This window comes from Neltuma alba, unplaced genomic scaffold (assembly GCF_004799145.2).
Source record: "Neltuma alba isolate B1F8T4 unplaced genomic scaffold, ASM479914v2 tig00012808_pilon, whole genome shotgun sequence".
NCBI classification, from domain to species: domain Eukaryota; kingdom Viridiplantae; phylum Streptophyta; class Magnoliopsida; order Fabales; family Fabaceae; genus Neltuma; species Neltuma alba.
In genome coordinates this window covers 158103-169702 of record NW_021637205.1, presented here as the reverse complement: position 1 = coordinate 169702, position 11600 = coordinate 158103, and the positions used below count along the sequence as shown (strand labels likewise).

At 35.2% G+C, this 11600-nt stretch overlaps 1 protein-coding gene and 1 pseudogene across 1 annotated transcript; one reads left to right on the top strand and one right to left on the bottom strand.

Annotated features, from left to right (window-relative positions):
• Positions 1-1447: 1447 nt before the first annotated feature.
• Positions 1448-5413, top strand: LOC114731228 (BTB/POZ domain and ankyrin repeat-containing protein NPR1-like). Its single transcript, XM_028918363.1, has 4 exons — positions 1448-2144; positions 2434-3181; positions 4017-4214; positions 5043-5413. The coding sequence occupies exons 1-4, from the start codon at positions 1605-1607 to the stop codon at positions 5294-5296; spliced, it is 1740 nt and encodes a 579-aa protein (XP_028774196.1). The 5' UTR covers positions 1448-1604; the 3' UTR covers positions 5297-5413.
• A 2740-nt stretch (positions 5414-8153) lies between these two features.
• LOC114731247 (heat shock factor protein HSF30-like) lies at positions 8154-10595 on the bottom strand (annotated as a pseudogene).
• Positions 10596-11600: the final 1005 nt, after the last annotated feature.

Genomic DNA, 11600 nt, shown 5'->3' with positions numbered 1-11600 from the left:
TATAAATATTTTAAGTAGTTTAGTAATTTTCTTAATTCTTCTAAATTAGTCAACTGAATCTTATACTAACGATAAGAAATATTACTTCCAATTCTTAATATAAGATCTAATTAACTAATTTGAGTAGATTAAGAAAACTAGTTAAGTTAGTTATTTGTAACAAATGCGTTGTCTTTACTAAACTATTTTTACTAATTAAGTGTATTAGCTAGAATTATCCTTATTATAAGAATTACCTTAAAAAAATAGATAAATATGAAAGATAAAATAGATTAAAGTTTTATATTTAGTATCAAAATAAAAGTTAAACGGGCTTTTATATTAAACAGACTCTTATATTAACAATAGGAGATAGTAGCGTTAAGCAAGCAAGTAAACGAGAATGACGTCATTATTAAAACAAAAAACGGGCGAATTTTTTTTTGGCACCAGAACCAACGGCGGATAAAGCAGCGTGTCTAACGGAAACCGAGACCTCACTAACAGCCGCAACCGTAGCTAAGCATTACCACACAAGCGTGGCTTTTTTTAACATGGCCTTTAGTTTTGTCTCTCAAGGAATAATCCAATGTTCTCCCTCCCATTGTGTTGGGTGTTGCCTCCTCCTGCCGTCTTTATTGGTTCAGGCCCACTTGAATTATTAATAATATGATTTTTTAAATATTTTATATTGAATATAGATATTCCAACTGTTAAATAGTAATTATCACATGAATAATCCTTTTCCATCATTATACATAAGGAATTTTCTCCAATGATTAGAAACATGCAAATTACAAAAAGAAAAAAAAATCAATCATATAATACAAATATATCAGTCAATATACTAATAAAATGTTTAATGAGATATACTATTAATATGTGTCATACACGATTTGTAACTTAGAAAAAAAACAGTGTTTAGTTCATATAATTATGGCTAACTTCAATCAAACTTTTCATAATTTTTGTAATCAAATTCTTGGCCGAAATTCCTACCATTACCTTTTTCTTTTTTAAATATATAACTGACTCTTTAGATTATTCTTATCAAATGTTCAATTTTTCATATAAAACATATTTTGGTTGATCGTGGAAAAATTGTCACAAAGTAATTTTCTATAAAATAAACTTTTACTATAAAAAAGATCCTTACAAGGTAATTTTTTCAAATCTTACAATCTAATCACATGTAATTAATTCGATTTTGTAAATCATAAGTCATTATTTTTTCATAAAATATAGATGTTTTGGATATTCTTAAAATTTTTTTAAAAATATTTTTTATAAATCAAAATAAATTCTTCCACGTATTATTTTATATATTATAAAATTATTTTTAAAATTATAATTTAATTTCCATTCGGACACAGAGCACTTTAGCTTTTAACGTCGCGTTGGCTTTTAGCCTCCACAAGTCAACGTCACCCATGTTCGTGTTTGCGCCATCATGCAATCTCTCTCCCGCCTTCTTCTGACGCTCTCTTGTCTCTGTAATTCCATGGCCTTCCTCAATTTCAGGCCGTCTGGATACGCATCGACATTAAAATCCTATTTAAAGGACGATAAGAACTTGCGTAATTCTCAACTTTTTCTCATACAGTTGTTGCTTGCTTCTGTCTCCGATGGAGTCTAGAATTACCATTTCTGATTCCAACGAGATCAGCAATAATGGAAGCGGAGTATGTTGTATAGCCAGCACTTCCCGAACCCATTTAACTCCGGAAGCTTCACCTCCTTTAGATGTTGCAGCCCTAAGCCGCCTCTCCGACAACCTCGCATCAATCTTCGAAACCTCGGAGTCCGACGCCTTCTTTGCCGACGCCAGAATCGTTCTCGGTGACGGTAGGGAAGTTCCGGTTCACCGCTGCATTCTGGCGGCGAGAAGCCCTTTCTTCAAGAGGGTGTTCTCTGGGAAGGAGAGGAATGGAGTGAAATTGGAATTGAAGGAATTGGCTAAGGATTACGAGGCTGGTTTCGATGCGATTGTGGGTGTTGTGAGTTATTTGTATAGTGGGAAACTAAGGTCACCGCCCAAGGGTGTTCGTGTGTGTGTGGACGATGATTGCTCCCATCTTGGCTGTCGACCTGCTGTGGAATTCATGGCTGAACTGCTCTATGCCTCTTCAGCGTTTGAAATATCTGAGTTGGTTGATCTTTATCAGGTACATTGATCAATTCTTTTTTTTTTTTTGGCAAGATTCCCATTCTTCAAAACTAAAATCTTATGGTGTCTAGAATACTAAGAAAATTTTGAAAATGTGGGCCCCCCCAACCATAATAGTTTATTGTCACTACCATGGTGAAATGGCTATATGAAATGACTTGTGCAATGATTTTGCACGAAATATTATGAGCTTATATTGATTTTTCTTCCTTTATTTACTCTTCTGCTGATTTACTGTAAATTTATATATAGTAAATACTTGACTGGTGGAATTGTTTGCTTTGTAGAACTATCTGCTACGAATTCTTGACAAGGCAGCAGCAGATGAAATTTTGCTGGTTCTTTCTGTTGCAAGTATATGTGGTAAATCCTGCGAGACACTTCTAGCAAGGTGTACTGAGTTGATTGTTAAATCTGATGTTGATGTCATTACTCTTGAAAAAGCTCTGCCACAGCAAATTATGAAACAAATTATTGATAAACGTATAGAACTAGGCTCAGAAGACAAGTCCAACAACATCTGTTTGCCAGATAAATTTGTGAAGAGAATACATAGGGCTCTTGATTCTGATGATGTTGAGTTAGTGAGGTTGCTCTTGAGAGAGGGACATACTAATCTAGATGATGCTTATGCCCTTCACTATGCTGTTGCATACTGTGATGCCAAGACTACTACTGAGCTTCTTGACCTCGGGCTTGCTGATGTTAATTGTAAAAATCCAAGGGGATATAGTGTGCTCCATGTGGCTGCAATGAGGAAGGAGCCTAAGATTATAGTGTCCCTTTTGACCAAGGGAGCTCAGCCTTCTGATCTCACTTTGGATGGTAGGAAAGCCCTTCAAATTTCTAAGCGCCTCACCAAGGCAGTGCATTATTATGGTGCTGAGGAAGGCAAAGCATCTTCTAGGGACAGATTGTGCATAGAGATATTAGAACAAGCTGAGAGAAGAGAGCCTGTACTTGGGGAGGCGTCTTTTTCTCTTGCTATGGCAGGGGACGATTTGCGCATGAAACTGTTATACCTTGAAAACAGAGGTAATTATTCACAAGTCCAAACTCTGCATTTTTTTCCCCCTTCTTGCATGTCTCTTTTATGTACTTTATGAGAAGTTTCATGTAGCATCAGAGTTGTAGGATCAAGTTTACTTAACATCTTAGTCTTATTGCAGTTATTCTCAGCCAAATTACTCTACAAGTGTTGGAAAAGTTGCTTCCATTTGATAACATTGAACTGCTGCCAATTGCCCTTGTAGAAAAGTACAGTGAATTTCATTCTTCTTCCTTTTTGCCCCCTTCTGTGTACGAAGATAATTAGAAGGATAACAGCCGTAGAAAGTGGCCTATCTCTTGGCATGACATGCATACTATTGATTAGATTTCAAACCATCTCGGAAACTACTATTTTAAAACAATTCAATCATTTGCAGCATCCAATTAATGCAAAGAAAATCTTAAATTGATGTAAATATCTCCTTATTAAGTTTAACAATATAACTACGTCAAGGGGGGTATTTTTGTTTAAGGAATTAGATTTCAATCAGTGATTTGAATAAAGCCTTTTAGACTATTCAAAGCATTTGAGCCTAAGACTCGTATGGCTGTTACCTTTATGTTGTTGTGTGTGTTCTTTTCTTGGTTCTGTAAGATAGTATGATTCACCATGTACAAAGTCTGCATATTGTTTATTAAGTTTACAAATGAAATCGATGCATTATCTGTTTCTTTACTTGTAAAAGAAGAAAAGAAGTTCTCAACTAGAATGGCATGCCATTTTTTATTCAAGTGGACTACAAGAAAGTGCAACTTCAAGATATTTAGATTCAAATAGCCTCAAATTGATATGATTTACTGATAATAAATTCTTTTTCAGTTGGACTGGCGAAGCTATTGTTTCCAATGGAAGCGAAGGTTGTATTGGACATTGTTCAAATTGATGGAACCTGTCCATTTTCAGATATATCTCAAAATGTGAGTACTAATACTCAGAGGACAGCAGTGGATTTGAATGAGGCACCTTTCAAAATAAAGGAGGAGCACCTAACAAGGATGAGAGTACTCTCTAAATCTGGTAAATGATGATTCACATCTATAATTTATTGCATTTAGCCATTAGAGATAAAGGTTTCGGCCCTTGAATAATATGTTTTACTTGAAATTAGTAACCTGAGAAAACATTACTGTCCGTTGCATTGATTGAGTCATAAGTGGATGAAAATCCTTAGAGAACTGAATTTTCCTTCTTGAGTCAATTCAAGGTTGATGTCATCAATTGAGATACATATTCTTTTTGGGTATTAAATTGATGCCAATCATAATTTTCAAGGACTGGAATGGTAGTTTACTCAAATTCTTTTGTCCTCGCTGTTCTTGGACAAGGGAGGGAAATGACGCCTACCACCTGATTTTGTACCTTCAGAAGCGAAATATGTTTTGATGCAAATCTGAGAGGGAGAACCCACATATATCCTCAAATGATGGTGTCATCATCAATTAGTTCAAAATCACCATTTTAAGGTTGCTAAAATGGTACCAACACCATCTTCCATCATAGTCAAAACCAATCATTCTGAGTTTTAGACTGATATCAAATATCTATACAAAGGGCGGCCTAGTGCACAAGGCTCCCACTAGTTGCGGTCTAGGGAAGGATAAGTGTACACAATCTTACCCCCATAAATGGAGAGGATATTTGTAGGATTTGAACTCATGACAACTTCCAAGTCACATGGCAGCAACTTTACCGCTGTTAAATAGAGCTCCATATGACTTGATAGAGCCTAATTCTATGTAGTAGATGTCACTTAATAAAATAAGGCTTATTGTTAATAATGTATCATAGCCTGTTACTGCTTATTGTTACTGTGGCAGCTGACTTCTTTCTGCTTTTGATGAGCAGTTGAACTAGGCAAACGATTCTTTCCTCGTTGTTCGGAAGTTCTGAACAAGATCATGGATACTAATAACCTATCACAGATTGCATGTATGGGCAATGACACTCCAGAAGAAAGACAAGCCAAGAGAAGAAGGTACGTGCTGCTCCAAGAAGTTCTGAGTAAGGCTTTCATGGAGGACAAGCAGGAGTTTGATAAGTCTACAGTCTCATCATCTTCTTCTTCACCATCAATAGGCATGGTTAGGAGAAACCCATGAATGAACTTGACTCAAGAAAAAAAAAAAAATCGTTTTCTCCTCCTTCGTTCTTCTTGGTCCAAGCTTACATTTGTTCTTAAATCATTTAAAATGTTAGTCCTTACACTTTAATAAATAAAATTATAAGACAAAGTTATTTCTCAAATGTCAGGAACTAACGTTATAAACTGTTAAAACTATAGGAATTAAATTGCATTAAATCAACATATAGAGATGAAGTTTTAATCAAGTTAAAACCACTGAGTTAGAGGTTAAGTTAACAGGAATCAAATGATTAATTTTTTTCCCCTCTAAATTAAATTTCCACCCATCGAAAGGAGCACTTGAAATTGGAATCGAAAGGAGTGAAGAGAAAGCCAACACATACAGCCCTTTTAGATGAAATGAATCTAATCCAACTTCCAAGTCATGTCCAATCTCTGAAAGAAGTATTCATCGCTCTATTATGTAAAGTCTTTAGTTTTTTTTTTTTCCCCCTCCCCAAAATAAGTTAATGATTGACGGTGAAACCTTAAGTTGGTATATAATGATTTTAGAGATATAATTATGGAAAACGACTTAAAGCGAAATGGACAAACCCAAAATCAGCAGGATTTGATTTGAAGCTGAAGTTGTGACTGTTACCATATCGTCTGGATAAGTCACCACTATCAAAATGACTTTGCCTTTTGATCTCAATCTCTTTAATTATTCTTTTCTAAGCTTCTCATTCGCGCTTGGTAAACTTAACCTTATCAATAATCCCTTTTAATTTGATCTGATGGCCCACGTTTGGTACGCTTCTAAGTAATATTTATAATTTGCATGTTTGTTTTTTTGGGATAATCAGTTGACTCATAAGTTTAATTGTAAAATAATGAACTACCACTTCCGGGCTTATTATAAATTATTTGTATAAAAAAAAATTTATCCTAAACGTAAGTCATGTGTAAGGTTTTTAATTATTGTTTTCAATTTTAATCTTATTTAATTTTTGTTAAAAGCAGAAAAAGAGGAGAATATTTGTAAATAGAGGGGGGAGAAAATTTTAATAAAAGTAAATTTTTCAATTTTCTTACTATGTTAAAATAAGTTAGAAGTGACTTATAATAAGGATAATTACATTTTAAACTAAAAACGAACCACAAAGTTCATGAAGTTATGAATTTCAAGTCATTATAATTGTAATCTTCAATATGAGAGGTGGTGAGATTCACATAAAATGATTTGTGTTGTAATACATACTGTCTCGGGTCCTAATTATAAAACCTCACTTATAGTTTACAAACGAGATTTTATAATTAGGACCGGAGATAATATTATATAGTAACCTTATCCAAACGGATTATGCTACTTTTGGAACAACTTGCTATTAATCACAAGTTGTTATACCGCTCTAATTGTTATTACAAGTAACTTATAGGAAAAAATTTTAAGGAGTGTTTGAAATGTGAATGAAAACCAAATTATAATTTTAAAAGTGGATTTACGGTACATGAAATAAGTGAGTGAAAAGAGTTTTATTTTGATTTGTGTGAAAATATTTTTTAAAAGTGCCTTTGGTTGAACCAAATACCTCCTTAATCCTAAATATAAAGTAAGTTAATTATAGAATATTTAATGAGGATTTTTTTAATTTTATTCTTATTTAATTCCTGTTGAAAAGAGAGAGAGAAGAGAAAAATGTGAGAATGATTTGTACATGCATAAAAACAAGTTTAAAATTTTTTTTATCAATTTAATGTATTTTTTTCATATATGAAGATGAGTTACGAGTGATTTATAATAAAAAATACTGCATTCATCACTTGTACTTATTTCAAAGAATTTTGTTTTGAAGATATTAAGGGGGTGTTTGGCAAAACCAAAACCTAGGTTTCAGAATCACTTTTCCGCAAAACGAGATAACCTCCTCCACATGTTTACTTCGTAATCCGTAAAAGCACTTCTGAAACCATGGTTTAGTTTCTATCCAAACACCCCTTAATATTACTTTATAACTATTTGTTTTTAAAAAATTAAAAACATGGCTAGGAAAACTTGTTGAAACAGCTGATCATGACCACTTTAACATAAAATGAGACGTATTAGGCGAATAATAAAAAAATGATGAGAGGAGAGAATATAAAGATTTGCTGACAAACACGTGGCAAGGCAGAGGACGCAAAATGACCAAGAGCTTTCTTGTGAAGATCCATCCTCTCCTTGTCGACATTTGGATTGAATTTAGGTGTTCCAGCTTGGGAAACAGAACCTGATCACGACATTAATAAGATAATGTCCTTTAGTCGTCATTGGGGTCCCATCATCTTCTTCTCCTCGACACCTGCCCTGCTTTTCCCTTTTTTTATTGCTTTTATTTGGCTTTCTCACTCTCAGGGACCCACTTGATGATAGGTGTCCCTGACCTTTTACGCTTTCTTTTTGGAAAAAACTGCTTATGCCCATTTTCCATTTCTCTAGTCTCAAGCCGCATACAATGCTCTTGACTCTACTTTAAACTGTTAGCTTGCATATTTATCTATTCTTTTTTTATAATTTTTATAAATATATGTATCATAAGAGAGTGGGGATTGGTGAGTGGATAAAAATCTGTTGATGTATGGCTTAACCAAGAACTGTTTCCTACAATGATGTGAAATGCTTCAGAATGTGAACCAGAATCATATATGCCTAATTTTTAAAGAACTAAAACAAAGCAAGCAAGGAGGAACAGTACACAAGCCATAAAACAGGAAGTATGAACATGCACCAACCAAGGTGATAGTGACGTAGTGATATTACAAACAGTTGAGTGGTCACAAGGGGTTCAGCTTTGAGAAGTGGCTGATACCAGGCTTTGTACAAAGGGGAAAACTTATCATCGCAGTAAAGTAAAGGACTATGAAAAATAACATGTCAAAGATGTGTGAGGAACATAATATTCTAATTTAGCTCCAGCCAAGAGAAGAAACACTTGATTTCTTTCTGAGTTTCTATATCACGTAAACTGGTAGAGCAATCTGCCTTCTCACTTCTCAAGTTAGCATATGTTGAAGAGCCTAAATATAATTTGCTCATCATCATTGCTGTTGCAGCTGCAGCATCTTTTTCAAGTGTGGGCTCACTCTTGCAACCTGCAAATGCACGCAAGCAATGTCAACAACGGGATAAAATTATGTAATTCATGAATCATCAGTTCGTGAACATAATATTACAACCTTCTGTTCAAGTGGTAGTTCAATTTATGTTCCTCCATTCTTCTATTGAATATCTAGATTTAAGCTCTAAAAACATGCACAAAATAGTATATGTTAGAGATGGATGTAGAGCTATTCATAGGCCTTCACTTACTACACTTCTGAATTGCAATTTCAGGAGAAAACAATCTTTGAAAAGAGCTTTACCTTCTCAAGGAATCAATCAGATACAACCAGTTTGCCCCACTAATCCACTTGCAGATCCAACCCAGTCAGTTTGTTTGCTAATCAAATCCTCCAATTCAAGATAGATATTTGAATCATTCACATCAAGCCCTTCCTCAACAACAGAGTTCTCTTCCATCAGTTTCTCTGACATCATACAGCAGGCTGCAGAAGATGCATCGTTAGCACTTGCTCTTGAAGCATTGGTCCTTAATCCCGGACTGCGTAGTTCATCTTTCAGAGCAGAAGGGGCTGCAGGCTGCGTTCTGCTATTGTTCACTGTTTCAGACAAGAGTCCATTGAGCTCTGACTGCAATGAAGCTAAGTCCTTATTACCTTGTCTATAATCAACATCAGGACTAGTGTCCATGGCCTTGGGAAAGTTCACAGGACAATGGTTTCCAAGCAATCTGGGTCTCTTACCGATCTCGCCCCACCGAGCTCTCTTTTTCGCTTTATCTTCTGGATTAAATGCTGAATGAACGTTGGTCTTCTGGCCATTTTGGTCAGGAAATACATCATCTGGCACTGCTTCAACTCGGCCGACCGAACACGCTCTTGAACATTTACAAGCTGAACCTGTGAAGTCTCTTGTTGCTGTCTCAGCTTTAGAATTTCCACTTTCAGTATGCTCTGATCCTTCTTCAGTCTCTCAACTTCAGCCTCCAGGCCAGGTTTCATGGAAGTCAACGCTCCTCCTTGTTGCAGTTTGTTATACTTGCTTCTCCTCCTAATGTTCTTCAGTAAATGCTTCTTTCCCCCCTGAAATCCTTCGTTCGCAAACTCCCAACGATCTGAATCAATTTTCCGAAATCCCTGTAATCATCACATGACAAATTTAATATCTAGACAGCGCCAGGATTCATCAAGAAAACTCCCGCAAAGTTCAATCAGTAAAACAATAAGTTGGCATATGATACAAGTGATAAACTTTTAACCACAATAGGTTAAACATACAGAAAACGAACATGAGCAGAAAATTTAACTGCTTAACATCTGCAGCAAAAATTTGAGCACACGGGAAATTTTTTTCTTCTTCCCAAGAAATTAAACGAAGTTCAAGAACAAAATCTCGATTATTGTGGATCACAAATATTATAATAATCATCCATAGAAAAATACGCATATAACCCAAGTATTTTTTGTCTAGCAAGAAGCTTCGCAAGAAACAAGACATTACAGAAGTTACAATCATGCACACACAAACTTTTCTCTCTGCTTAAATTGAAGGGCAAGAACTATTTGCACTATTGAACAAGAGAAATTAGGTTGCGTTACTCACGTATGTGTTAAGCTGCCGAATGAAGCTCGAGAAATTGCTGTGTTTGAAGTACTTAGGGAGAAGAATTTTGGAAAATTCATGGGAATCCCAAACGATGAAGCTATCACGAGCTTCGCTCCAGGACACAATCGGGTCGGTCACCGGGTCCTCAACCATCTCGAATGTCTTCTTGAGGAACGGCGGCGGGCCCAACTCGTGCAACCCTTCCATCGGTTTCGGCAAGAGGATTGGCGATGAATAAGACGACCCATTAACTCCAGCACCGCCATCGACATAATCCACCAGTCCACCCGGCTCCTCAAGCTTGACATGAACAGGTGGAACTGGTTCAGTAAACTCCCCATCCGTCCATTGAGAGCTCTTCTTTGCCGAATCCTCACTGTAAACGCCGTCGTCTGGTTCACCTTCAACATCGCAGTACCCACCAGAGCTCGAACGACCGGTGTCCTCATCGGACATCATCACTTGCTCTGATTTGACTCGTGCTACTCCTGCCATAGCTTCGTCTAATAGAACTGTAGAAATGGATTCTGACCTGCCACCACCGCCGATCCCGCCGGATCCACCGTGAGCCACCCCCATATTGTCACTGCTTTACCGCTGGAAAGTGCCAGTGTTGCAGAGGTAGAGGACACGTAGAGAGACAGAGAGAGAGAACCGGCTGTACCGTTTTGGGAGTATGGAGAATGATAAACTAAGCGCTTTTCAAACTTTATTTTCCCTTTATAGGCGATGAATAATCAAAATATTTTTTCTTTTTAGTTTGGCAAGACTGGGACAAAGCCCCTGTCCAAAATTTGTATTGAGATTTGAGGGGGAAAAAAAAGTAATTTATACCACATCTAATTATTATTAATAAGATAAAAACTACAACTAATTTATAAATATTAAAAAATTAATTAAGTTAATTATTTTTAATAAATAAATATTAGTTAGTTATTTATAATAAATAAATTTTATCTTTCTTAAAATATCTTTGAAATTATTTTTCAATAAAAGCTGGTTAAAATGTGTAATCAATACAAAAATTACTTAAAAGTAAAATGAACAAATGCTGAAAATAAAGTAAATTTTGATCTTATATTTAGAATCAACTTAAATATTTAATTATCTCTTATAATATAGTGCTAATTTCATTCCTCGACTCAAACAATCAAATTATGTAGTTCAAAGAAATTATTTAAATTAATCTAAATTAACGAATAGATAGGAAATGTATTTTTTTAAATATGTTTCCATTAATCCAGTTTTTAATTAAAAATGGAAAATAAAGAATTGAGTATATCTGCGTGACTGTCCATTTTGGGAAATGGACTTAATGCCACGTGTCCTAGCTCTTACCTTTTGTTGCAATACAGGGGACCCACCCTCTCTCCTGTCCATATTTTTAGCCGGTCCTCTTCTGTGAATTTGGTCAAATCATTTTAATGTTTTTTTATTTTATCCAGAAGCCTGAATATATCGGCCGTATTACTGTGCCTGACTTACTGCACCCGTTTTGTTTTTACCTAAATATATTTTTCTACTATTTTTAATTGCTTCTCATGTCTATTTATTTCCAAATAATTCAAATTATTTTAGAAAAAAATTATCAAAGAATCTCCCATTAAAATATTTCGTCTTTTATAAAAAAAATCTG

What these genes read in the sequence shown, in the direction of transcription:
- LOC114731228 (XM_028918363.1), top strand. Translation starts at nt 1,605, where the DNA reads ATGGAGTCTAGAATTACCATTTCTGATTCCAACGAGATCAGCAATAAT. An exon ending in GTTATACCTTGAAAACAGAG is followed by an intron (nt 3,182 to 4,016) that starts GTAATTATTCAC and finishes ATTCTTTTTCAG; the next exon opens with TTGGACTGGCGAAGCTATTG. An exon ending in GAGAGTACTCTCTAAATCTG is followed by an intron (nt 4,215 to 5,042) that starts GTAAATGATGAT and finishes TTTGATGAGCAG; the next exon opens with TTGAACTAGGCAAACGATTC.